The sequence below is a fragment of the Verticillium nonalfalfae genome (genome assembly GCF_003724135.2).
Source record: "Verticillium nonalfalfae strain VnAa140/NRRL 66861 chromosome Unknown scaffold_40, whole genome shotgun sequence".
NCBI lineage: Eukaryota > Fungi > Ascomycota > Sordariomycetes > Glomerellales > Plectosphaerellaceae > Verticillium > Verticillium nonalfalfae.
In genome coordinates this window covers 124742-151023 of record NW_021167265.1, presented here as the reverse complement: position 1 = coordinate 151023, position 26282 = coordinate 124742, and the positions used below count along the sequence as shown (strand labels likewise).

Genomic DNA, 26282 nt, shown 5'->3' with positions numbered 1-26282 from the left:
TAGGAAGTAGAAAGACAGGTAGCTAAAACACCGTACTCAAGATGGTTTGTTGTGCTAGGGGTTCACAGCTCCGAACTAGGTGCTTGTGAAGCTTCTTCATTCTCGTGTAGTTCCTGGCCGCCTGCAAAGGCATGAATTGGCTTTACGCGCTTCATGGGTTTCGCATTGCTGAGATCACCGGATGCCTTGTGCTTGGTCCTTGCCAGACCTTCGACTATGGCAACAAGTTAGAGAACAATTCCCATATACATAGTGGCTGCTATGGCTTGCCTTGTACTTGGCCCGTCTTTGGCGCAGCGATTCTGATTGTTAAGGGACGTGTGAACATAGAATGAGGTTCTTCGCGCAGAGCCTGTGTTACCCGTGCGACATGCAATTGCAATGCGGTACCAGTATTGTCAAGATCCGCAAGTTTGGTGACGATGTCGTCCCGTCTGGCTATGAGTTCTTTGACTCTGATTTGGAGTGCCCCGACATCAGCCAAGACTGTTGAAGCTTCAATGCTGAGCTCAGCGACCCTGTCATCGAGACTAGGGACAGATTCCAGTAGCGCCCTGAGGGCTCCGTCGGCTGCGTCTACCAGAGGTACATAGTCCGCTGCCAGGCCCTTACTCTGGGTCATTTGATGTTGATCCTGGGCTTCTTCAAGGAAACCCTCTTCAGAGTGCGCGGTATTCTCATTTTTGGGTACGTCGGATTCGGCGGCATAAATGTCGCGTATCTGCTGAAGGCATACGAAATCAGAGTCTGTGGAGATGTCCCAAGGTTTCTCGATCCAAGTTTCGCCTGGCAGCTTTCACGAAACCTCTCGCAGCTCGGTCGCGTCGGCCCCTGTTTTGTTGAAGTTCTTGGGCGTTCTTTTCAAGCGTGCGAGACGTGGCCGCCCGAAGTACCTTTTTCTGCTTTATTGTGTAGCTTACGCCGTTTTGCTGGTCCGGGACGGTTCCAGCAGTATACTCGTCAACCTTGGCATCCTTATTATGTCTTGCTGCTTCAAGGGACCTCTTCCATCGCCCAGGGGTAGGCGTTGACTTCCTTCGTGTCTTTGGAGGCTTTTGGCTGTTGTTTCATTTCCTGGTCGTATTGTGATTGCGAGCCTTCGTCTTCTCTCTTTCCCACCGTTTCTTCTTCTTTTTGATCGACGTGCTCATCAGGCTTGTACTTTTTTGAGTTGGCAACCCAAATATTGGAGTTTCTCTTGCGACCGGCCATGGTGATTCTGCGTTGATCATGTTTGTTGGAGAGTAGACTTCTATGCATTTGCTTGCGAGGAGTTTTCAGCTGACAGGATGCACTGGAGGGGTAAGACTTCTCTCTGTAACATACTTCTGGGGCAAATACGCTCACTGAGCCCTAACCATCACAGAAAGGACTACAATTCTGCTCTTGTCTACCTCTTGGGACCTTGAGAATGGCTATCGATTAGATGCTGATACTATCGAAAATCTGCAAAAGGGAGCCATGGCAGCTAAATTGAGAGTCTCCTGTGCGCCTGTCTGTTGTGAACATGGAAGGGGCTTTCTGATAACTGCCCATCCCCAGCAACACAGCCCCAGAAGCATGTCTTTGACAAAGATACCACCCTCGCTTCTACATTTTCAGTAACATCTCAGTTCCAGACGCCTTGTGCACGCCAGGGTTTAGACTTATTCTGGAGTCTTGAACGATTATAATACCCCAGCACGACTTCGTCTCCACTTATTGGTCGGTTAGCTCAGTTGGTCAGAGTGTGGCACTTGAAATGCCAAGGTCGTGAGTTCGACCCTCACATCGACCCGCTACGTAATTTTTGCCGAATTTGGCGCATGTGTTTGTAAGATAGTCAGTCATTTTGATTAATGACAGGGACAGGGTTATCATGAGTCAGGACTCTTTCGCAAAAGGCGGCTCGACAGGTACGGTTGGAAGCGGTGACCGTCTTTCAGCACATCGGACGGCCTGAAGACACAAGCTTGTGACAGATGCGATGTGATGATCAACTGTCCACACTGATTCTTGAATGTAATAGAACTCATTGCATATTCATTCATTTCGCTCAACATGCAGTAGGGCCGGGAAACAGGAAGGGCATGTAAATTCATTAAAACGCTAGAACTGAGATTCAAAGCACTTATTTGTGCATAGCAGCCACCGTCTCCGCGGACGTGGGAATCTTGTCCTGCGCCGGAGTGATATCAGACGGGTTGCCCGTCTTACCCCGGGAGTCAGGCTGCACGCTGACATCGGCACGCTGCTGACGGATAGGGTCGATAGAGCTGGCCCCGACACCCTCGAGCCCGCTGCCGTCCGACTTCCTCTTGCCGCCGTGCAGCTCCTGGCTCGTCATGCCGGCACCAGGGTGGCCGAGACCGGCGTGGACATCCGCGCTGGTGGCGCCGCCGAGGGTGTCTGAGGCCTTGGGGGCCTGGCCGGGGATGGTCTCGGAGGAAGGATCCGGCTTGTAGGCATCCCTGGAGGGGGCAGTGCCGGCAGGGTGCGTCTCGGCGTGGAACTCGGGCTTCGCGTCGTTGCCGACTAGGGTTCCCGGGGCGTGCTGGGCAAGTTAGCGAACTGGGGCTTCGAGGTTGGAAAGCTCGACAGACTCACGCCTTTGGTGGTGAGGGGCTCAGAACCAGGCACCCTGGGGTGGAACTCGCCCTGGTTGGGGCCAGCGACGGACGCGGGGTTGCTGTTGACAGACATGGTGTTTGTTACTGTGATACGGAGGCTCGTGAGTAGATAGGTTGTTGGATGCTGGACGCTGTTGGAAGTAGGCGTCGGGAGGCAATGCTGAGGGGAGTGATATTAAGACGACCAGCAACAGCAGCTACTGCACGTCTTCTTCGACAGGCCTTATATTCATTCTGACCGCGCCTATGGAAAAAGATTGTCAGGTTCGTGGAGGTGATGTCACTTCTCCTCATTACATCACCGTTGTGGGCAACACCCAAGATGAGGACCGCTTTTCTGTCGAAAAGACCATCGAGTACCAGGACTTTTCAGCCTTGGACTCGTGGTCTCGTGCAGAAAACTGGAGAATGACTTCATTGATGCCGTCTAGAGGTGTTTCCTGTTGTCAGCTTGAATGCCTTGCATGCTTATAATATGGCTCCACATCGGACACGGCGACGGTTGCTGTCGCCGCCAAGAGAACCGGGGATGAGGGACGGACATTCTGGTCCGGTCCGACCGATCCTGACTCGAGGGACCGGCAGATCACGATGATCAGGCGGATACCGCACATACTAGATTTTTTCAAGAGTCTCTAGTTGATCTCCACTAGAACGTGGGGTACTTCTTGTTACAGGCAACGTATCGACCAGCTTCTTGAGAATGAACGTTAAATAATAATCGCAATCGCAAAATTGCACCAAGGGTCCACGGAACCAGAAGATGCCTCTCATCCACGGTGGTCCTGGCGAGGAACCCCTATCAATCGGCTGTAGCCTGAGCTAGAACAAGTGCTACGTGAGGGGGAGGAGGCAAGGCACAAGAAGAGTAACAGCAACGAAAGAACTAGAAGACCATGATGGAGGAATGTATATATATCACTCCCTCCTCTATACCGACTTGGGCTCGAGAAGCTGCCGTGCCATGATTTCTTCGGTTCGACAGACATGTCGGGCCACATCTTGTGAAGAGATTATCCTTGGATGTAATCCATGCGTATGTGTCCTTGACCATCGGAAGACGTGTGCACGTCGCCGATACATGGGGTGGGGATTCCGGCTTGAGGGGCGACTCTGAGGGCCTCCGCCTCTCCAATGGGTATGCGTTTCCCAGACTTGACAACGATATTTTCAGGATGTAGGTCCTCGAGATTGTCCTAGCACCAACAACCCGTGATTCCATCATAGCAACCACTCATCCATCTTTCCTGCTGTGATTCGCATCAGGGGACCCACCCCGTCCGCACCAACAAATGGGTTATTTACAGTGTGAGAGGTGACGAGGACCTACCAACGAGCACTACAGCCATGCAACAGGCCTAAGAATCTGGTGTTCTGGGGGCAGGGGATACTTAAGCACTATCTTGACCAGCCAGTAGAGAGTCAGGCCATCCGGGTGCCAGCTTGGAGGCGGTGGCCAGCGAATCGTACTGACAGGCTTCCTCAACCCAAGGCGTCACGTGCCTAGCACGGTTGAAACACCGCACTGAACACTTGCACCTACTCCTTCTCTCCACGACCATGTCTCTTTGCACTCCGTAGCGGTCTTGCTGCTTCGCCCTGCCACTCTCCCTATGGTACGGTCGCCGGTCCTCTTCGCCGGCTCTTTGCTCAAGGAAATACCGAAACGACGAGAATAGCATCGCATGCCTTCGCAGCGGCGCCCTTCGGAGCTTGCCAGCACGCGAGCCCTTCTACGCTCAGACCTTCAACCTCGCAGTACGAGACACCAAGTGGTGCTTTCTCGAAACCCATCACATCGGACCAAGGCGCCAGTCGCGTTCCTGACGAAAAGAATCGAGCGATGGTGCGACATGCGGCGAGGCTGCTTACGGCCTACATTGGAAGACTGGCCACAGCCATCGCCTAGCCTCGCCTCACAGTTTGGTGGTTTCAGCAATGCGGGCAATTGTTCACGGCACGTGCTCTTGCGGAAACATGGCACGAATCACAAAAGCTGTCGGATGATGAAACAAAAGAAGGGGCTGTTTTTTTTTTTGTTTTGGTTTGTTTGTCGCAACTTGGACGCTACATGCTGGCCCCCTCCTCCATCGACCCGTCGCCTCAGCATCGACGTGGTCAGGTAGCCGCACCACCGGCCTGACCGCCCCGTGCGGCATTGTTGGTGCCGTTGTTGGTGCCATTCTTGGTACCGCTCTTGTTGCCTGCGCCATTGCCATTGTTCTTGCTGGTGGCATTGCCGGCGTTTGCGCCGCCCGCGCCTGGGGCAGGCGTAGGGGAAGGGCTGCTCGCAGGGGCAGACGCATTGGCACCGCCAGCCGGAGGCAGAGCGCCGGTCGGCGCCCCAGCAACCTCGAGACACCCGGTAGGTCGGACGGCGGAGACCTCCGGCATGCCCGCGGCGGCAAAGTACATGTCAATGTTGGGCAGCACGTTGACGCAGCGGTTGTTGTTGATGGCATTGACGTCGGCCTGCGCCGTGTCCGGGCCGTTGTTGACCATGGCCTGGAGGACGTCGACGACGTTCTGGAACGTGCCCTGCGTTTCGAGGACCTCGTTGGCGCTCTGGACCATGGGGTTGTCGCTGAGGCCGGCGTCGAGGATCTTCTTGTGGTTCAGCTCGTCCAGCTCGGCGTTGAGCGCAATCTGCGCTTGCCGGGTGAACTCGTCGCCCGTCAGCGACGTGGCCGTGTTGACAAAGTTGGTGACCTTGCCCGTGTCGTTCATCCAGCCCATGACGGCATTCATGAGCTGCGTGTCGCTGGGGGTGTTGTTGGAACCAGCGCCGCCGTTGTTGTTGTTATTGTTGTTGTTCGCCGGCGGCGCCGTGCCATTGTTGACCTGTCTCATGGCAATGAATCCAGCATTGCTTCGCACGCGATGGCCATGGCCAGCTGCTGGCGCAGCAGTGGTGAACGCGGCGAGGATCGAGAGGCCCACGGAGAGAGGGAGTGTGGTATGCATCGTGAGGAGGACGTGGCAGAGTGCTCCGAACAGGAGACTACAGCATTAAAGAAGGTATTGAGTTCCCGGGAGTGTCGGATCCGAAGAGGTCAACCTCTTTGTGTGAAGGAGCGAAGGGGCAGTGAGGGACAGAGAGTGTAAAGCGAATTAGTAACAGGGGGCACCAGGCAAAGAAACAAAACAGAGCGGAACTGCTCGGCAAGGCGAGGGAAGCAGTGAGAAGGCCCCGATATTTCAGTTGAACAGACTCAAGGTCTCGTCATGGGTTACTGGGGTCTGCCGTCGAGCGCAGCCGGGGTTTGCGATGGAGATGGTGTCGCGTTGCGCCCCGAGTGTCCTTGTCTCGACACAAGCTACGTGAGGTGTGTGTCATTCGCTCCTCAAAGGGGCGGTTTTGGCCGAGAGAACAAGAAAAGAAGCCAAGAAAAGCTCGAGACGACCCCAAGACGAACATGAGCCAAGTGGTTCGTTTGAAGGAATGGTAAGTCACCTCAGTGGACCATCATCAACGGTTTGGGTGTGCCACGGAGAATCATCCGACACAAGGAATCGGGCGAGGCAACATTTGATCAGTTCCTGTGTAACATCTTGCACCCGGCGGAACGACACGCGATGTCTAATGAGTCGGTACAGACAATCGTTCTCATGAAATCTTTTCGACTTTCGCTACGAGGGCCGTGCCAGGGCAAAGACGACGACGACGAGACGCTCGAGCGCCCTTGATACCTTCACTCGCATAGCTCACCTTACCTACGACATTCCCAATTGATTGGAACTAGAGACCGAAGATTGACGCTGAGTTGTTTCGCTAACGCTTTCTTTCGTGCGCTTAAGATCGACGTGATCCATCCTCCAAGAACGTGAGCCCCTTGGAGATCCACGCTCATCCCCCGCAAAGATCGATGGCCGCCCACTCCCGCTTGGACCTCGTCCACGTTGCCCCTCGGTCTCGTTGGGTAAGGGTCAACGCCAACTCGAGGAGGTCGAGCACATCCTCTGCCAAGGCCCCTCTTTGTAGCACAAGTTGGGCACAAAACAATTTCAACTATTCGGCTTTTCGGAAGAGGAATCGTTAAGCTTAGGACACGGGCAGTCAAAGGCGTTTGAGGTCTTAAGTCAGCACGAGACCAATCGCAACATCGCTCTTTGGGCCATACCGAAACCGTGTCTGGTCACTCGACAGCATGGACATCCCACGTCCTCTAGGGGCTCGGATTGTTCTGGCGAAGAGCCTCCTCGCCCACCACTAGCCATCCCATCTTTGTTGAAACCCTTCTCGACCGTCACCGAAACCTTCCTGTCGTGACTAACCTTCAATGCACACGCCAAACTGACGCTCTTCGCATTGCCCTGAGCCACCGTTGCATTCCGACAAGCGCGGATGCCCTCCTGTCCGATCCCTCAACGCACGGCAGTGAGACCTCCGCCACTGCCAGAACAAAGTCGTCCAACCACGGAGCCTTGCCCTGCGACAGCTCATCTCGACCTGAGGATGGCTTTTCGGCTTGGTCTGGCTCACATATTGCCCACCGTCATAGCATCACGTTTAATGATGGGATTAGTCTGATCGCCATCACCTTTCGACCGATGTTTGAGGATCCACTCTTCCATTTATATCATCAGTCTCATGCCCATCCCTCTTTTTCTTTCCTTCTACTTTACAGTAGCTCGAAGCGTTGTCCTTCTGACAGACCGATTTTCAGTGTGTTCTTGTCTGTCCCGCGGGCTCGGTCTCGGTGTCTGTCCCTCCTTCGTTTCTCTTGACATCCCTCAGCCCCGGTGGTTGATTGTATTGATTGTCTCTCATTCTTAATTTTTGTTTCCTTTTTCACTATTTCTTCCTTCTCTTCCATCATATTCGCTGGCGATCATCATGCTGTCAATCAAGCGGTTACCACTTGCTTTGGTCGTGGTGTGGTCAAGGTTTTCCTTCACAGCTTTGGCGCAAGACCAAAACGTCCAGTTCAACCAAGTCGTCAACATCAACGGCGATGTGAGTTTCAATTTTCTGCAGTATCTCCTAGCAGCTCTGATTCCTTACTAACATGCTCTACAGATGCAACTGAACCGCATCATCATGCCTGACCAGTCGAGAATCGAGACATTCTCACAAACGCAGCGTCAGGTCATCGTGAACCAAAATCCTGCGCCTTTGCCGGCAACCCATGTCGTCGGCAGCACGGGACAGCCTTTTATGCAGCTGTCGCCGAATGCCATGACTATCCAAACGAATCAGGCCACCGATCTCGTGGGTGGCTCTATCATTATGCCTTTCGATCGCAACGCCCTCCAGCAGAACCAAATCACCCCCGATAACACCTTCGTTGCGAAGCTATCCCCTGACCGGCAAGCGTGGATCATCCTTGAGGGTGACAAGTCTGTGAACGAGTAGGTCACGCACCGGGCTGAAGCTGTACTGTTCCGGAAGACTGACTTGAATAGGGGCGAATCGAATGTCCGCATGACCCGCATGACCAACATTGATGGCGAGTATGTCGTTGTTGGCCGCCGCACTACCGAGACTGGCGTTTCCCTCACTCAGTTCAGCCAAGACCCAAACCAAGCTGTCCAAATTCAGGGATCGGGCATCCAGGAGGTCGAGTTTCAAGACGGCTTCCGCATGTCTATCCGTGCAAGCCAGCCCATGTCTATTCAGGTCAACGTTGTCAACGGCGTCAGCTCGGGCATGATCATCAGCGGCACTCAGCCCGTCAGTACGTGATGCTGCTTTTATCCTGAGCTACCGACCTCAGTTAACACAGCGTAGACAACTATCGTTACCTCGTTTCCAGTAACCTGGCGGGTGTTCAGTCTGACCTGAACCGCATGGCGGCTGTAGTTCAGATCCCCTGTATGTCCAGATTACTCACTTCCGCTTATTTTATCACACCCAACTAACATTTGCCGCAGTGAACGCCGAACGCCTGATGCAGACTGCCCAGCAGATGGGAGCCGGCCCCAATGATGCCGTTGCTCTCAGCATTGAACAGCGCGCTGTTATACAGAACCCTGGTGGCGCAACTGGTCAGCTGTCGCCTGCCCGTCCCAACAAACGCCAGGAAGCTACTCCAAGTGACCCGGTCGCTACCGACACTGTTGCGTCTTCTGCTGCTCCCACTCAGACACCAGATGCTCAACAGCCTCCTCCTGCGGAGAGCCAGCCGCCCACTCCCCCCGCTCAGGACCAGCAGCCCCCCCCTGCTCAAGGTCAGCAGCCGCCCCCTCAACAAGATCAGCAACCTCCTCCCCAGCAGGGTCAGCAACCACCTCCCCAGCAGGGTCAGCAACCTCCTCCTCAGCAGGGTCAGCAACCTCCTCCTCCTCAGCAGGGTCAGCAACCTCCTCCTCAGCAGGGCCAGCAGCCCCCTCCCCAACAGGGTCAACAGCCCCCTGCTTCCCCCCCTCCTCCCCCTCCTCCTGCTCAAGGCGTTGCTCCTCCTCCGGCTGCCACACTGCTGCTTCTGGAGCCGACGTTCACCCCAATTGCTAGACAGACACTTCTTGACTCGGAGGGCGGCCGCATCGCTGTGCCTGTTGACTCTATCGACGGCGAGTTTGTCCTTGTCATGCAGCTCGCCGGCCAGGCACAGCCCGGCCAGATTCCCGGTGGTCAGCTGCCTGGCGGTCAGCTCCCCGGCGGTCAACTCCCCGGCGGCCAACTTCCTGGTGGTCAGGTTCCCGGTGGTCAAGTCCCCGGCACCCAACTCCCTGGCGGCCAAGCCCCTACTCAGCCACAGCCAGCCCAGCCCAGCCAGCCTCCCGCTCAGGGTCAGGGCCCCATCGGCGGCGTCATGAGCATGATCCCTATCGGGCAAGAGCAGCAGCCAAGTGCCGCTCCCGCAGCCGTTACGCCCACCCCAGTTCCCATTCCCGGTTTTCCGGCACCGGCCCCGGCCCCCGCGGCCCCGGCTGCCGCTCCTGCCGCCCCCGCCACCCCTCAACAGCCCGCCAAGCGCCAGCAGCCTCCCCAGGGCGCTATCATTATGAGCATGAACGAGCTCAATTCCATGATGTTGCGCCAACAAGGCGGCAGTGCTTGGGTTGGTGTTATGCTCGACAAGTACGTCTCCGAGATGACCGGTCAGCCCATGCCCAACCGTCAACCTGCCGAGCCCCGACAAGGCCTACCAGCCGCGCCCCCGGCTCCCCTGCCGGGTACAAACACGCCTCTTGCGCAGAAGACGAGAATGTCCCGCAACCTGAAGCGGGCTACACGAAGAGTCCCGCTGGTGGTGTAACAGATGACAGCATGGCTCACGTCAATGGATGTAGAAAGAAGGCCTTCGAGCTTGAGATCACAAGTAGTTTCGATGCGAGCTTCAGGTGTCTAGGGCATGCCACTGGTACCCAGATTAACCTGTTGTTCCATCCTTGACAAAGTATATTTCGCTTGGCTTTGAAGAGAAAATGGTCCATACACCACACTACGTTATTCAATTTCAAGCTCGTCAACGAGGCGGCTGGTCTGCTCTTCTCGAGCTCATGTGGATAATGTTAATTTTTCTGAGCCTTCGACCGCCCTCATCACATTCCTCGTGTCAGCTCTTCGTAGCCTTTGACCATCCTGTCACATGTGCGTAGTAAGCTTGGCCACCACAGCAACCTTCCAAGTATCCTTCGTTTCTCGGTAAGATCTCTCGCCAATGCCGGGCTCAACGTGCGGACTTCTGCTGGTGCTTACTAGCGTCTCTGGCATAGGTTCCTCCTAATGTTTTGTTTCGGCAGCGGAGTCAAGGGGGCGCGGGGGTTGTGACGGGCACGGACGACTGTCGTGTCTGCGTCTCAGCTGAGGACTCTGCGGCCAGATCCGGTCGGCGTCTCCTTACGTTGCGGCACTAGGGGCTGGTGAGCTTGATCCGACAACTGCCTGCGTAGCGCTGCACCACCAGGGCAGCGATAGCGTTGTTCGACTAGTATGCTGCCTTTCTAAATAACGAACGGTCCTCGGCGAAAAACTGCCAAACACTCTAGCAACTGCTTTTGAGCTGTGGAATGTCGCTACTGGGTACTAGGACTTGGTAGATTTAGGAATCTCGCGTGATATTAGGGCCAAATATGAGCCAGCTGCGCGATCACCCAAAAGGCGCAGCAAATCACTGAACACTACGTAACGATAACGGATCGAAGAAAGAGAAAAATGAGGAAGATTCCATTCAAAAAACGAAACCATAAAAGAATGTCTCGCTATCTCAGCTTAAAAGAGTGCATTATTCGCACAAGTGAACGGGCCACGAATCTCATTTTCCTCGTTATTGAAGACATCCAGCAGGCCCATGATGGCCGCCCACATGCCGGCAGAGTTCATGAACAGCGACATGACGATGATGAGTACGTTCAGAACGAAGAGCGATATCTTGCGCCAGTTGGCAAACATTTGGCCCCGGTTGAGATGGAACCAGAATATGGCGCTGATGCCGAACGTCCACCATGCAATGAGGGTGGCCGAGGATATGGACAGGATGGAGTCGAAGACGGGGATGCTGTTGCCGAGGATGAAGGCCAGCAGCCAAAAGATGGTTGCGCAGCCGACCCAGGAGCCCCATGAGCGCACATTGCGGGAAGTGAGCTGGTCAGTGGCCTTCTGCCAGCGCATAGCCGTGACGTACATGAACTTGATTGCCGTGTGGCCAAAGACGACACCCGTGGCGAGAAGACAGGGCAGCATGACGCCGTAGGCGATCTTGGCTGGAACAGGTGGCGCTGAACCGAGCGACGGACTCGTAGTGTATTGGCCGGCCAGACAGTAGATCGTAATGGCGACGATGATGTAGAGCGGGATGGAGAAGGACTGCAGGATTACAAGGCCTGGGAGGAAGTCACTCGAAGGGTCCTTCATCTCAGCAAGAAGACTGGGAAATCCGACGTTGCCAGCATAGGCATACGCGACTTGGAGGCACGAGGTAAGACCTTCACGGAAGGACGGGTCGCCGACAACTTTGACTTCTTTCTCAAAGGGGATCGGGGCGCCCTGGGGGTCGGCGATACCAAGTGAAATCATGACGATGAGGACAGCTGCGAGAACAGAAATGGTAGCAGGAATGCCGACCTGGCCGACGAAGGCAAAAGTTCTCGGTAGACAAAGAAGCCAGAAGGCAACGACGGTAACGCCCATGAAGCCAGCCGTACAGATCGCATGCTCCGACATGGTGTTAAGCGCAATTGAAACGGTGACGGTAGCAGATGTGCACGTAAAGCAGATGTTGATGATCATAGCGATGCCACCCAGAATTTCGAGAGGTTTGCCGCCAACAACCTTGCACATGTCGACAATGTTTACGCAGTGCGGATACCTGCGGTACAGCTGCAGAAGTTCATAGGCCGTGTAAGTCGAGAGGAGGCCAATGCCGACGATGGCAATGACGCCGGGGACAATGCCAAGGGTTTGGAGGGTACCGGGGAGTGACAGAATGCCGATTCCGACTTGGTTTGTGATCAAAATGATGCCGGCCATCCAACGTCCAACAGTACGGTAGTTCTTCTCCCCAGAGCTGAAGATGTTCTGAGCTTGGCCGCCGTCGACGCCGAGACTTGCCTTCCTCTCCTCAGCTGCCTGCCAGGAGTCGCGGCTATTGTTGTAGCTTGGCAGAGATGGATCGCTGCCGGCAGGAGCCTTCTCGTGACCCATAACGCCTGCGTCAGGGTTTCTGGGGGTATCTGCTATTCCATAATTCTGGGATCGCATGCCGTCAGCGGCGGCAAGATCGTTGCGGCGGCCCTCCGCATAGGCGCTATCATTATAGCGGTCGTGATCCGCCATATCGTGCTTCCTTTTTCCTTCCGTCTGGCGACGTGTGCAGTCAAGGCGTTGGGCTGGCTGTGTTCTCTTCAACGTTGAAAGTACGTGATCTGACGAAGGGGAAGCTCAGGGGCTCAAGGCGAAACCTTGACTTGCCGAGGGGTGGGAAAAGTAGATTTTCTGTCGAAGCAAGAAGTCAAGAGAATCGAGACGAAGCCATCTTATATCAAGCAGCATCACCGAGTTATCATTGCTAATAGCGTGCGGGGGACTTAAAGGGTTCCCCTAGTTCATGCGTAAGCTTATCTCTGATGGACGTTTCCCCGGAGTCCATTCCACCATATTCGACGCAGAGTCAGGTGGGAACGGCGTATCCGTCGAGCAACGACGTCAGTTGTGACGAAGGTGGATAGGAGTCGGGATCAGTTGGCCAGTGGAGTCAACCCCGTGGTTTGGCTTCGCTAAAATGACCTGGCTACGCAGGCCAAGAATTGCAATAGGGGGTCTGCAAGAAGCCAAGGGCCGAACGGCTGCAGGAGAAGCGTGAAGGAAAGGCGATCGAATGCGCATGGGTGATGAGCCGTGTGCGTTGCCGGTGACCTATATGGAGTCATGACAGAATGTTGACTTGTTCTCTCCGTCGACCCAATGTTCCTTCTCATTCTTGCTCTTGAGATAATTCTAGCTCAAGATGTGGAAAGCATCAATAAAGTCGTCGATGATCCAAGAAAAAAGAAGGCTCCTCTTCTTCTGTTCCGAGAATCTCGTAGACTCGAGCATGAATCGCAAGAGCGGACGATGAAGAGGCGGCGGAATGAGGCTGTCAAAGGCCAAGAGGCTAGGCGGCCTCCGTAGTCTCGGCACTCTCGGCACTCGTCATTCGGAGACACAACGTCCACCGGCACTCCGCACGAGCCGTAGTCCAGGTCTTGTTTCTCTCTTCCCCCTCTCGTTGGCTCACGCATTTCATCTGGGAGGATGAGTTGCAGCAGCGATCGCCCGCCGAGACCGCCAATCGTCACCTCTCTTCTCCTTGCGGTGCTGAGTGTTGCGTAACGCGAATGTGACATGAATACAGCGGTAAGTATATTCCTTGGCCACCATGAGACGTACATCGAACAGCTGGGTGGGCGGCCTCTCCGCTGCAGGATTGGCGATTGGGCTGCCGTGGCCTGAGAGTCTCAGCGCCCGTGTTGGCCCTTGACTTTGTCAGGAACTTGTTCGCCATTCCGTCTTCGTCATGTACGTAGTGTTGTACCCAGCATAGATATCCGAACGTCGTCTGTTGCAAATCCGCGGCAGCTACTGCGTCCCTTCTCGCTGTTCAAGGCATCATCGCGGGAGGAGGTTTACCAAACACGAATCGCACTGACATCATATCGTGCACCTTGCTCGCGCGCTAGAGAATGTTGGAAAGGTGTCGATATGTGTTTGCCAGAAGGAAAATAGTCGAGCCGCCTTCAGGCACTCGCGAGTAGGCCAAAGTGCTTGCTCACTAGACTGACAGACCAAGCTTTTCCCGCAGCAGCCTCCTTGCGATTTGGACAGCGGGTGCTTGCGTACTGTAGCTATTTCCAAGTAAAAGGTTTCTCATTTCACAACGCCTTGTTCAGGCGCAGGGTCAACAGTTCTCGATGTATCGGGCATTTTGTTTAGCAGACCATCCACACTCACAGTATACCTACCTTACCATAGGCATATCGCGCTAATCCCTCTGCTGAGGTCCCGGAGAGAAGAGTAGTCATGTTTCATTGTTAAACCGCGTGACTACAAGCAGTCACGAGAAAATCAGTTGCTTCCGAGTTGAACCAAGATGAACAGCCAAATCGCAAGGACCACGGCTCATGCTTATTGTGTCCATGCACAGTCGCTGGCTGTTGGACGGGCTGAGCCAACGACATGAAATGGGCACGTGACTCCAACCCAGCCAATGCGGACCCGCGAATTACTGTTTACTACTACTATGCTGCTTAGTCACCAGCGAAGCTCAGACCTCGAAACTACTCCGTCTGTTTGAACGTCTCTCGCTCCCGACGACCGTGATCGACGACGTATCGAAGCACAATCACCACTTCAATTGGGATCCCACCACCTCAATTGCATTCACGATGGGTTCCGACAATGCGCCAAAAGGTATACCGCTCTCCCCTCCTCTCTCCAGTCCTTCTTGCTCGCCGCAGATCGGCAGCAAAACGTGCCGCCCAGACTGACCATTGCCCTTCCCTTCCCAGGCCCTGCGACGCGCGAGGAGATGCGCGAGGCCCGCCTCCCCCTCGCCTACAGAGACAGCTGCGCCCACCTGCTGATCCCCCTCAACCGATGCCGTACCGAGACGTGGTACCTGCCCTGGAAGTGCTCGGTGCGTCCCGCCCTCCCGCCCCCTTCCCGGGCCAGCCCCCATATCGGGAGAGAGAAACACAAGGGCAGTGCTGACGTGGGGAAATAGGACGAGCGCCACGGCTACGAAAAGTGCCAGTACGAGGAGTTCAAGAAGCGCGTTGCCAAGATGGACGAGCTGCGGGCGAGCAAGGACGGCGCGAGGAGCAACTAAGTGCTGGGTGGATTGGTGCAGGACAAAGAGCCCGGGCAGCTGCTGCGACGAGGCTGTGTACGTACATACCGACGACGACGAGAGAGGGATTGGAAGGCTTTTATGGCGGTTAGAGATGGGAACGAATTCCATGGATATACCGCTTGCCACTCTTCCCGGCGTGAAGCGTTGCGACTATTGGCCTGCCCTGGCACACCGCTCTCTCCAGCCATGGCACGAGATGCAGAGGACATGACGAACAACGAGTATTCCAGTACGGCTGGGTATCCTATGCTAATGTCGGTAGAGACTGCCGCGCCCAACGAACGAAAGAATGACGGAAACGAGAGGTGGCTGAACGAATGCTCTGCTCCGATGTCCAACGAATGTGTCCATCCTGCTTATCATACAACCAAGGGAACTACTCATGCCAGATGAGAACCAACCCCATACGCCGCAGTCCCGTCACGCGTCGACCTTGACCATCGGCTCCCACGGCCTCGCGCTGTTCCAGAGATATGTGTCCGGCTGCTTGTCGTCGCCAGACTCGACGGCGTACTTGACAAAGACGGGACGCTGCACGCGCAGCGGCGCGGGGACGAGCGAGTTCTCCCGGCGCGGCGGCTCCCGAGCCGGCGCCACCGCCCTCGCCGCCGCCACGGAGGAGAGGAAGCCCGCGACGAGGTCCTCGTAGGCGTCCATGCGCGGCAGGCACTCGTTGACGACGACCTGGAAGCGCACCCTCTGGATGTCGATGACAATGGTCCGCACCATGGCCGGGAAGCCGTAGGAGAAGCCGCTGCTCAGGGGCCAGCAGGTGCGGCGGCGGTAGCCGTTGCTGTGGCCGTCGTACCAGACGGCGGTGCCGTGCTTGGACGTGTCGCGCACGACGAGGCGCTTCTCGGCGTCAAAGGTGATGTGGCAGTGGCGGCGGCTGATGCCGCGCAGCTTGGGCAGCACAATGTCGCAGGTGCGGGGGTCGGTGCCGATGACGAAGCCGTGGAGGCCCTTGGGCCGGTGGTCAAAGGTCAGGGCGAGGGCTGCGTTGGGACGCTTGGGCGTGAGCACCGTTTCGTTCTCCTTGTCGGATGCCGAGTTGTCGTCGTCGTCTTCTTCGACGGTGATGATATTGGCGTCTTGGTGTTCCCCAACGAGGACCATGTCGTCGAGGGCTCGGTCGAGGTGGATGCGTCTCGCGCTGTTGCCGACCATGTGTGTTGCTTGAGCTGCCCAACGGTTGTTGTTCGCGGGTAGCAGCCAGGCGATCGGGGTGGGCATTTGGGTGTCCATGATGTAAAGACGGTTGGGGAGGAGAAGTAGATGGACAGGGTCAAGATCAAGTCGGTGGATCGATCGATGATGCAAAATACAAAAATGCAAAAGATGATACGCCTCAAGTTGGGAGTAAAATAAAAAAACAAAGAACTGGCTCCGGATGATGCCCAAAGAATGAAGGCACCACTGGAAAGCTCAGGCTCGGGCGCTGTAATGAAGAACGACGGAATGGATGAGCTGAAAACTGGTTGTACATGCAGAGAGAGTTCGAGATGAATGACAGCAGCAGAAACGGCGTCCTTTATGAGAAGTTTCTTGGGCACGTAACCTGGATGTTTTGGTCTGGAGAGGCGGAGAGGGGAGACGTCGATGCACGCTTCACTCCACAGTCCTCTTCTCAGGGCAATCGGCGGCTGGCCACTTATTCATTTGCAGGGAAGTAAACAAAACACTTCTTCAGGCAACGACAGGCATGGCTGCTCAAGGGCAGAGCAACTCGTGGCTCTGCTGTGAAACGGGCACGAGAGAGGTGCCCAGATGGGGATGCAGTCACAGTGTGGGTGGCTCGTGGCCAATGAATTGGTGGCGATGGCGGCGCGTTGGCATCGCCAGTGGCAACGATGGCCCCAATCTGGACAGCACTCAGCTGCGCTGGCCGAATCGCGTCGACTGCTGCCGGAGACGATTGAAACATGAAAAATTGTGACTCTTTGCTGCCTCGTGGCAGGGCCTCATCAAGCTGTTTCCTAGCTGCTAACAACGTACATACCTACGTACCTTAACCTTAGGTACCTAAGGTAAGGTAGGCAGTGTCAGGTTGGTGTCGCCGAGGAACACAATTGGATGAAAGTCGCTTTGCTGGCTTGGTCATCATCAGGTACCTTTCTGCTGCATGTTGTAGCGAAAGAAACATGACACGCCCGTGGGTACATCCAGCGGCCGACACTGGGGCCAGACGTCGGCATTGATCATGAGGAATCGCCGTAACCGGCGCGCGCCTGCACTCGGCTCAATCCACGGAAGATGGAGTGGCGGGGGGGTCGTCAAAGTTGCCGCGCGCTGTACATGTGTGCGTCTGCACGCTGCGGGGGGGCCCCTAAAAACCCTTGAAGAACCCTGAAAGACGGCCGGACACTCCAGGAGAACCTCGGCGAAGAAAGGCGGGGAGCGGGCCTTGGGGAGACGGATGCTGGCTGATTAATAGCGGTCAGCATTTCATAATTTTTGCCCATGTCTGGCGGCAAGATGCCCACACCCCGCGCACCATTGTCGATTGAACAGTGTCTCGGTGGTCGGGCGGAAGCGGAGTCATGACTGGACACCACCACATGTCGATCCATCTCCGGCATTAGCTGACGACTTCTTTCCCTCTCAACAACCACCATCTCGCAAACAACTGCTGTCTCTCAAGCCATTGTCAAACGCTACCAGTACCCTTCGTCGCACTCTGTCCTACACACGTTTCCCCCTTCTTGTTGTATCACGTCCAAGCGATTTCGGCGAATACCCCGCCAAAAAATGCCCGCCTTCGACTCATCAACAGGTGCCGGCAACGCCAGCGAAAGCGGCGCTGCGCGGAATGGGTGGCACGAGGACACACCCCATCTCCCATCCTTCTACTCACCTCGGACACAAGCCCTCGAGCGCCCGGTCCCCCAGAGCGATGACAAGACGCAAACTACCCAAGAGCCCGATGTCGACGAATTGCCCAGTCTAGCTTCCACGCCCCTACGACCTCACGACCCCGCCTTCACCACTCAACCGCCGCCCTCGCTGCTTTCGCCCGCCTTCACACCCCCGGCGACCCCAGGTACAGCGACACCCACCACCGAGGCCGCCCCGCGCGGAGTGCCCGTCGACAGTTCCATCCCTACCGGAGGCTGCGGCAGCAAGAAGCCACGCCTTCTCGAGACCCTCCCCAAAGTGCAATGCATTGTGCGCGCGCGAATTCCGACCGTCGCCGGGACCGAAATGTTCCTTCACCTCTACAGTAACGATGTCGACAACAAGGAACATCTTGCCATTGTCTTTGGGCGCCAGATCCGCAGCACCTCACTCGACGCCGTACAGCCGGGTGAGACCGAGATGGACCGCATGGTCCGCGGCGCATACACGGGCCGCCTGTTCCCCGGTCGCACAACGAGCGGCATGGCCAGCGGCACTGGCTCCACGCCTGACTCCGCATCCAAGGAGCAGGGTGAGGAGGCGCCGCCTGCGCCGACGGGCTCACCGCTCGTGCGCATCCATTCCGAGTGCTACACCGGCGAGACGGCGTGGTCGGCGCGCTGCGACTGCGGCGAGCAGCTCGACGAGGCGGCGCGGCTGATGAGTCTGCCGGAAAACCACAATGGCGGAATCATCATCTACCTGCGACAGGAGGGTCGCGGTATCGGCCTGGGCGAGAAGCTCAAGGCGTACAACCTCCAGGACCTAGGCTCCGATACCGTCGAGGCCAACCTTCTGCTGCGGCACCCCGCGGACGCCCGCAGCTACGGCTTGGCGACAGCCATGTTGCTTGATCTGGGCCAGGACGCAGTGCGATTGCTGACGAACAACCCCGACAAAATTCGCGCTGTCGAAGGGCCGAACCGAGAGGTCAGGGTGCGGGAGAGGGTCGCCATGGTGCCATTGTCTTGGAAGGGCAAGGGTGGGTTCAAAAGCGAGGAGGTGGAGGGATACCTGAAGACCAAGGTCAGTAGCCTTTTCCCGACCCAGCCGTACTCGAGAGCATCGCTAACAATCGGCAGATCGAGAAGATGGGCCACATGCTGGGTTCGGGCACGGTGCCTTCTTGAGAGCGATCATCAGGTCAAAGGGAACATAGTTGGATTGGGAGCATTTAGCATTTTGATGGAGTTTTGCGGCAGCCCCGTTTGGGGCGCCTTCTTTAGCCTGATAGACTTGCACATGACAGGCAAGTGAGAGGTTGTACCAATGAAACAAGCCTAACAGGACCTCGTTTTGCACGGTGACGTACGGCGTGAAGCGAGCCGCCTTATGGCGAGAAGAAATTGACATTCGCAAGGACCAAGAAGGCAAATCGCAATGTTCACATCATGCGTCAGAAGTACTGCAGAAAAATATCCAACCACCTCGTGGAGGAAGTTTAGGAAGGACATATGCAAGATGAGAATGCACCTGCAGCAAGAGCGATTGAGAGTGGGGCGTGACTGCCGCCATGGACCAAACGCGACTACCCTTGTACACATCGTGCTTTCCCCACGCGTCCAACTGTCTGGAAAAAGCAGCTGGGACTCCACATTTGTGTCCTGAGGTGCGTATGCGTACCTGCCAACCCAACCGCCAACCGTCGACCTTGATTTTCACCTACCACATCGACCGCAGGTGACCTATTCTACATGCCCATGACGGCCTTGTTCATGTCGCTACCGGGACAGAACTCCAACATATGACGTGAAGCAAGCTCTTCCCGCAGTTGGCGTCGTCGCATCCACCATGTCCGACAAAGAGCTCCGTCTGCGACTGCTCGTCCGCCGTCATGGCGTCCCTGAGGTCAAGCTCGTGTGGAACGTGCCCACGGGCCCCGATTGGACCATCGCAAAGCTGATTGCCCAAGTCGACGAGGCCATTCCCCTTGAGAGCGGCGAGTGGGGTCTCGAGGACTACGCCGTTGAGCTAAGGGGTCCTGACGGCGAACCTTTTGAGTGTCTGCACTTCCAACAAGTCTCCAAGGTCCTGAAGGACGACGATCAGGTGATGTAAGTGCCACGGCCCCTCCAAATACCTGTGTACGTGAACGGCTTACTGACTTCTTGTCCGCAGTATTCGATCCCTCCTGACCGAGGACATCAAGCGTCGCCGTCTCAGTGGGAGACACCAGGTCTCCTTCGACGGCAAACATCTCGTTGATGGCCTCGCTTTCGGCCGACCTTGGCTCAGAACGCCACGCGACCGTCCACAAGTGGAACTGCCGCCCCGAAAGCGAGCCCGACTTACATGGGAAAGCGATGACGATGCTGCCGCCTCCAATCCTCCCGACGGTTCAGACGAAGACGCGGACCGATCCCCTTTACTCATAGAATATGACAAAGATGATCGTTCCACGAAGGGCCACTCCAAGAATGTCAGATTCCACGCCGAACGAGACGAGGACTCAAAGGACATTACTAGGGATGAGGAGGGTGCTGAGGACGAATTCGGAGCAGATGACTTCCAGTCCGGCAGTGAAAGCTCTGACAGCGAGTCGGTCATGGAAGATGACGAGGCGAGTTTACTTGACGAGCTCAAGGACATTCAGGAGGACCATGCCGCTGTAGAGGGCGATCATGAGGACCATGAGGTGCAACTGCCGCCTCACCAGGTTCAGCAGATATCAGAGTCTCCTCTACAGCCACAACTCGTGACCGTTCAGGCATGGATCGCCTCTTTGCGTATCTCCTTTCCCGAAAAGTCCGTTGAAGAAATTTCTCAAGCCTTGATAGAAAGCCACTACGACACCTGGGAGGCATATCGTCGTCTAGACCGCCAGCTTTATCTCCAACAGGATCAATCGAGCCCTGTACGACCGTCGAACCCTGGTCCACCCGATGTGGCATCCATCAGCAGCTCATCGAGTGCCAGCTCCAGCTCCAACTCGAGTTCCGAGTCGGACTCGGATCTGGACACAAGAAACAAACCACGAGAGAGACTAGCTATCGACTCGGACGAAGATTCGGACGACGACTCGGATTTTGATGCAGATGATGCCAACGATGATAGCTCATCATCTGACTCCTCATCTGACTCCTCAGACTCATCGTCCTCGGACTCGGAGGGCTCCGATTACAGTCCTTCCAGAAGGACAGCTGTCTCGCGCAAAGCCGTACCGGTATCGACAATCGCAGATGGTGATCTCTCGGAGAATGATGACACTGTCATCCGATACCCTATGCAAGATACGCTAGCTACGGAAATTTCTGAGGAAGACAGCAGCAGCAGCAGCAGTGACAGTAGCAGCGATGACTCTAGCTCCGAATCGGAGCCTGAAGAGCTGACCAGCAAGGCTCCGATTAGTCTATCAAGTAAACAAGCCGCTGTGTCAGCACCACAACCGTCTTCCTCCGTTGTCGAGAACGATGACCAGCCGCTCGTGCCGCCAGGACATGGAATGCGTAAGACACAAAAGAGAAACCTTAGGCGACGGTTGGCCAAGAAAATGGCATCCAGAGATCAATCAGAACTGAGCATCAATGAGCCTTCTGCCGCTTCCACGCCTGATGCCTCCAAATCTCGGGAGGAAGCAGAGTTACTGGCACGGAAAAAGGCACTCCTTGATATGATGGAAGTAGACACATCCGTACCATCGGCAAGTCCGCTCAAGTTGAACAAGTATCCCGAGTCTGCACCCGCAGATCTATCAGGTATCACAAGTCCTTCAACGTCCCCAGTAGGCGCTGTTGAAAACAGAGACGGGCCAAGCGAACATTTGGACGCGACCTCGTCGGCAGCAAGTCGCCGCACCAAGTTGAATGTCGATGCGGGGCGTCGGATGCTGTTTGGCGCTTTGGGTCTCCGCAACCCAAAGACTAAAGCTGACGAAGAGAAGTTGCGCACCAGGTTGATGAAGGATGTGCGACCACATATCAACCCTCGCGTTACTGACGCAGAGGGCAGTCAGGCGGCAGCAGTAGTGCAGGCTACCGAAGAAGTCGAGGAGGAAGACCCGGACGCCTGGCGCCAGAAGATAAACTGCAGCGCGGTTGAGTGCTGTGACGAAGGCATCGTGCTGTCTGAACCGCCATTCCCTTTTGTGCAGCGGTGGGATCCTCAGCAGCAGTACGATCCGTCACAGAAGAAGGGCAAGCGCAAGCGACCTCAGCGGAATGCTTCTCAGTTCTACCAGGAGGATGACTCGCAAGCCTGGAAGAAGCAGAGAAATTCCTTCGGAGATGACAGTCACGATGCATCATATGCCACAGAAGGGGACTTCACGCAGGATGATATTGTTCTCCAGTACGATGACGCTCCCGAAGAAGAGGCTCTACCAGCGCAGAAAGCCCAAGCAAATAGACATGTGCCTGATGTCGAAGACTTGCCACCGCTCCCAGCAGACTTGTCCACACTGAAAGACCTGGCCCCCGGAAAGGCAAAGCCGTACATGGTAATCACCTGGAAGCAGTGGATTCTTTCCGGGCAGACAAATTGGCAACCTCAGCTCTCCAACGTGACGGCTGTCGTTGTCAAGGTCGCAGGTAACGACGGCGCCGATCTACGACTGCTTCTGGCCATGAGGGACAGAGGGCTTGACAAGCCCGAGAAGACGTATGACCAAGGCACCGGCAAGCGCATATACGACAAGTTTGAGGCCCCTGATATCGACGAAGACGAAGATGAAGACGAGGTTGACGATGGCTATCGTGATGTACGGTTCAACGAACTGATCGAGCCTAAGGTTCTACTTGCTGCAGGTACCCAGAAGCAGGATGGCTGGACTGACAGTGTCGTGCGGGAGACACAGTACGAAGAAGGCAGAGATCGAGACGAGAGACTTGCCAACGGGTATGAGGATCAAATGATGACAACTACGGCGGAACAGCCCGTGGAGGCTGACGGTATGCAGGGTGATTTAGGTTCTGGTAGCAGTGCCGCTGTTTTGGAGCATGCTGCTAGTCCTACGCAGCAGAATCATGAAGAGGAGGATGCAAACCGACATGCACAACCTCGGAGCACACGCTCTTCTCCGGTCGTCTCACAACAGATCGGATCCACGGCAGAACAACCATCGGCATCTGAAGAAGTATCCCACAACTCTAGGCAGTACCATGATACCATTCCCTCACCTCGCCAGGCTTACAAAAATTTGGACGGTCTCCAGGATGGCCAGCCATCTCAGCAAGGCGACAACCATACCGAAGACCTAAACAGCCCGGCAGGAAGCTTGCACACCGACCTCATCCCCGCCGATATGACACTCGCCGCTACCGATGCGGTACCTCCATCGGGAGTACAGGGGGAACATGGTTTCTCGGCTTCGACGCCGAAGGCAAAAGCCCTGTTGAAGACGCCAAGCAAAAACATTGCATCTGAGACGCCATCGCCGAGTCTGTCACTGCCCTCCGTCAGTGAAATTTGGGCGACCGCTGCCTCCCACAATTCGCATGGCACGCAAAGCCCCTCCCGAACGACGGCAGAGTCCATTTTGATTAGAAAGATACTGAAGGATGAGGAGTATGAGGAGGCTATGCGCCGCATCGATGACGAAGATGAGGGCGAGGAAGCGTTGCTAGGCACGCCCAAGAAGCGACTGTTTTCGAACACGCCTCGGCCTGCTGATGGTCAGAAGCCAAATTTCCAGATACCTCCAGGCAGTCAGGTCATTACCCTGTCGTCAGACCGAGAATCCCAGGGAGAGGCAGAGCAGCATGAAAAGGCGAGCTTGGATGAAGCCAGTGCCAAGGGCAGTTTGAAAGGTGCCCTCAAGGGGAAGAAGAACCAGGCGCAGCGCAAGAAGGAGGCCAAGTCCCGCGCTGTCAGTATGCCTACCAAGATGGGTAAACTGCCTCAGAAAGGGCGGACGTCAGTCTCCGCGACAGTCCAGTCCAAGAGCGCTGCTAAAAGTGGAAAGGGACGACGTGCAGCCAGCGCGATGCGGGATGCATGAGTCTAGGCCCTGTGTACAGTAAGAACGTCCAAGAGCTTGTGGGAAAGGAGGAATTTACTCATGTGGACACCAGAAGTAGTCTGAGCAAGATGATACCCATACATTACTTCATAATCAAGATATCGAAGAAATTCAAGCTCTTTGAGTCATTCTAGCCTTTCACTGCAGTTTGGATCTAGTCGAACGAATTGTGGCGGTTTGCGAATGTTGGGTCGATTGAGTGGCTATCGTGGCCCCGCGGCTGTGACCACTACTAACCCCTGCATAAAGGTCGCTGATAGTCACCACCAACCGAAGGTCAATTCTAGTACAACACCATCGTAAATTCAAAAAGCTTACTGACTCTGTCACCAGCGAAAGTTCGCCAATCTGCGCTTGCTGTGACAGGAATGACTCCCTTGTCGCGCAAGTGGATACAGCAAGCTGGGTGACAACGAGGGTGACATACGCAGACACGCAAAGCAGGCTGACTGACTCCGTACGATTGTCAATCGTCATAGTTGATCTCTCAGGGGCTTGGAGTTCAGCTCGTCAGGATGGAACGCGCACTTGATGGCACTTCTTTGACGCGTTGAGAGGCGGAAGACCCGCGCCTTGGTGATATACCCCATCCTCGCCTTTCTGGAGCATCTGCCCCTTGTGCTTCATGGTGCCTTTCATCTCCAATCTTTTCCATTCTTTGTTTGTCGCAGTGTGTTTCTATGCGACCGGTTCTGTATATACTTGCCTCCATACGCTGTCCTGGAGACATTACCTCAAGATAATCATCACGGTCCTGGAGATCGCACAACCCGTCAAACGCAACCAGCCTGCTACCGTCCTTGATACAAGAAGTTGAAGAATAAGAAGACAACTGCACAATGGCGAAATCAAGGTGTCTCTCGCGCATCTTCGCCATCCTCTTCCTCGCATATCTCACAGCCGCCCTCCCAACAGCCGCAAACTCAACCACCATGACGACGACGACAGTCACCTCGCCCTCAGCGACAAGCACACCGATCCCCTCCCCGGTCTACCTCCTCATCAATCCCGCCGCAACGCCCGCCGGCCCGCCCGACTACGACGCCCTCTTCCCCGCCGACCCGGCCACGACCCCGCGGGCCACGGCCGACCTCGCCGAGCACGGCCTCCGCCAGACGACGTACTACTCGTGCGCCACGTACGCGACGACGACGCACTGCGGGTGGCACAGACCTCTGATCCCCGTCGCCGCGTCGTCGGGGGCGGAGAAGACGGCCGGCGTGGGCTCTGCGGCGATGGTGGCTGCCGCGTTGATCGCCGCCCTGCTGGCGGTGGGGTTTCCGGGGATCGAATGCTTTTTTCGAAGGACGTGAATCATGAGTGCGTGTTTGCTTTGCGGTACATGGCCGGTCGAACGACGACGCCGCATGGCTGGCCAGGCCTGCGTATTGCGCCGCGGTCGAGGGTATGACATGGGATGGGAGAACCACGACCGAAGAGCGAGCTCTGTAGCAAGGTCACCGTTGGCGACATGGATGGCATGGGCGGCTTCCTGCTTGGGCACTGTTGCGTTGGGACGCGTGGCGTTTCCTGGGGCGGTGGTACATGCGTATCTTGCTTTGTATATATTGTAACGAGCCCAAGACCTCATGACATTTATCGTTTCGGAGTGGCGCCCAGAGGTACGCCTCCATGGAAGTCTTCTCGGATGACATTTTCGTCGACGCGTGAACTGTTCGACCGGATCGAATGCCTCTGCCGCATGCAAGGACCACTGCCATTGGTGTCAGAACCACCCGACTGATTTAATCGCTTACACCACTATAGCAATGCCACATTTATTTGTGTATGACACAAAATGAATGTCTTGAGAAGGAGGGTGGAGAAATTCATCAAGACAGGCGATAGAATGTCAGACTGCCGGGTGTCCTGATCACTTACCCGCTTGTATACGAGAGCAGGCAGCGTTGACTATGATGGGCGTGTACAACAATCCTCCCTCCCTCCCACTGTCGGTCACCATGTCCCTTCAAGAAGAGCTCATTTTGTGAAGACGCGAAGACGAAACCATCATGTCGGACAACTTATCACAAGGCCAAGACTGTGTGCGGCTTGATTCTGACTTTGTGTCAGAAGCTGCCCTTGCATACGCAACAGACAAGCCATACGCAAGCTGGCCATAGTGCAGACGCAGTCTGGTGTAAGCACACGCTCGGTGTCTCCTCGACGTCCCCATTCGGCCCATAATCTCACCTTGCTCGTTCGCTTCGCCCCGCGAAAACGAACATGGTCGTGCCCTCCGTCCATAGGGTATCACAATGGCCGCGTAGCGCTTAGAACCAACAGCACATATGGTTGGCCGACCTTCGGTCTGAGCACTACCAAGGGACGAGCTGTACTCTTGATATATAGGATGCCAAACTCGACTGCCTGCGGCAAACATGAAAGGTGCAGTCGCCCAGCTGGATCTAACCATGGCCACCATCTGCCGGCAGCCTTCTCCCGCGTTGATCGCACATGTGATATTGCCCCTGACAGCGACGTGTTCAAATCAATGAGGGAACAAGCAGACGGAAACTTGCATTCCAGAATCAGTCGATGATGCAA

General features: G+C 55.7%; 10 protein-coding genes and 1 non-coding gene across 11 annotated transcripts; 6 read left to right on the top strand and 5 right to left on the bottom strand.

The window, feature by feature from the left end:
* Positions 1-993: 993 nt before the first annotated feature.
* On the bottom strand, positions 994-1260 carry D7B24_006075 (uncharacterized protein; the record flags this gene model as incomplete). The annotated part of the gene is made up of 1 exon (XM_028640215.1): positions 994-1260. The coding sequence occupies one exon, from the start codon at positions 1258-1260 to the stop codon at positions 994-996; it is 267 nt and encodes an 88-aa protein (XP_028495619.1).
* Positions 1261-1703: 443 nt separating this feature from the next.
* Positions 1704-1777, top strand: D7B24_006074. Its single transcript has one exon. It is a non-coding gene; the product is annotated as a tRNA-Ser (tRNA).
* Positions 1778-2110: 333 nt separating this feature from the next.
* Positions 2111-2682, bottom strand: D7B24_006073 (uncharacterized protein; the record flags this gene model as incomplete). The annotated part of the gene is made up of 2 exons (XM_028640214.1): positions 2111-2533; positions 2587-2682. 2 exons carry the CDS (start codon positions 2680-2682, stop codon positions 2111-2113), a joined length of 519 nt encoding a protein of 172 aa, XP_028495618.1.
* A 2045-nt stretch (positions 2683-4727) lies between these two features.
* D7B24_006072 (uncharacterized protein) lies at positions 4728-5573 on the bottom strand (the record flags this gene model as incomplete). The annotated part of the gene is made up of 1 exon (XM_028640213.1): positions 4728-5573. One exon carries the CDS (start codon positions 5571-5573, stop codon positions 4728-4730), a length of 846 nt encoding a protein of 281 aa, XP_028495617.1.
* A 1873-nt stretch (positions 5574-7446) lies between these two features.
* On the top strand, positions 7447-9811 carry D7B24_006071 (uncharacterized protein; the record flags this gene model as incomplete). The annotated part of the gene is made up of 5 exons (XM_028640212.1): positions 7447-7566; positions 7630-7961; positions 8016-8287; positions 8341-8424; positions 8484-9811. The coding sequence occupies 5 exons, from the start codon at positions 7447-7449 to the stop codon at positions 9809-9811; spliced, it is 2136 nt and encodes a 711-aa protein (XP_028495616.1).
* Positions 9812-10767: 956 nt separating this feature from the next.
* Positions 10768-12330, bottom strand: D7B24_006070 (uncharacterized protein; the record flags this gene model as incomplete). The annotated part of the gene is made up of 1 exon (XM_028640211.1): positions 10768-12330. The coding sequence occupies one exon, from the start codon at positions 12328-12330 to the stop codon at positions 10768-10770; it is 1563 nt and encodes a 520-aa protein (XP_028495615.1).
* A 2087-nt stretch (positions 12331-14417) lies between these two features.
* On the top strand, positions 14418-14860 carry D7B24_006069 (uncharacterized protein; the record flags this gene model as incomplete). The annotated part of the gene is made up of 3 exons (XM_028640210.1): positions 14418-14442; positions 14541-14668; positions 14756-14860. 3 exons carry the CDS (start codon positions 14418-14420, stop codon positions 14858-14860), a joined length of 258 nt encoding a protein of 85 aa, XP_028495614.1.
* A 444-nt stretch (positions 14861-15304) lies between these two features.
* On the bottom strand, positions 15305-16129 carry D7B24_006068 (uncharacterized protein; the record flags this gene model as incomplete). The annotated part of the gene is made up of 1 exon (XM_028640209.1): positions 15305-16129. The coding sequence occupies one exon, from the start codon at positions 16127-16129 to the stop codon at positions 15305-15307; it is 825 nt and encodes a 274-aa protein (XP_028495613.1).
* A 1503-nt stretch (positions 16130-17632) lies between these two features.
* RIB1 (GTP cyclohydrolase II) lies at positions 17633-18909 on the top strand (the record flags this gene model as incomplete). The annotated part of the gene is made up of 2 exons (XM_028640208.1): positions 17633-18805; positions 18862-18909. 2 exons carry the CDS (start codon positions 17633-17635, stop codon positions 18907-18909), a joined length of 1221 nt encoding a protein of 406 aa, XP_028495612.1.
* Positions 18910-19570: 661 nt separating this feature from the next.
* On the top strand, positions 19571-23798 carry D7B24_006066 (uncharacterized protein; the record flags this gene model as incomplete). Its single annotated transcript, XM_028640207.1, has 4 exons — positions 19571-19833; positions 19898-23586; positions 23679-23732; positions 23791-23798. The coding sequence occupies 4 exons, from the start codon at positions 19571-19573 to the stop codon at positions 23796-23798; spliced, it is 4014 nt and encodes a 1337-aa protein (XP_028495611.1).
* Positions 23799-24574: 776 nt separating this feature from the next.
* Positions 24575-25048, top strand: D7B24_006065 (uncharacterized protein; the record flags this gene model as incomplete). Its single annotated transcript, XM_028640206.1, has 1 exon — positions 24575-25048. The coding sequence occupies one exon, from the start codon at positions 24575-24577 to the stop codon at positions 25046-25048; it is 474 nt and encodes a 157-aa protein (XP_028495610.1).
* Between the last annotated feature and the right edge of the window lie 1234 nt (positions 25049-26282).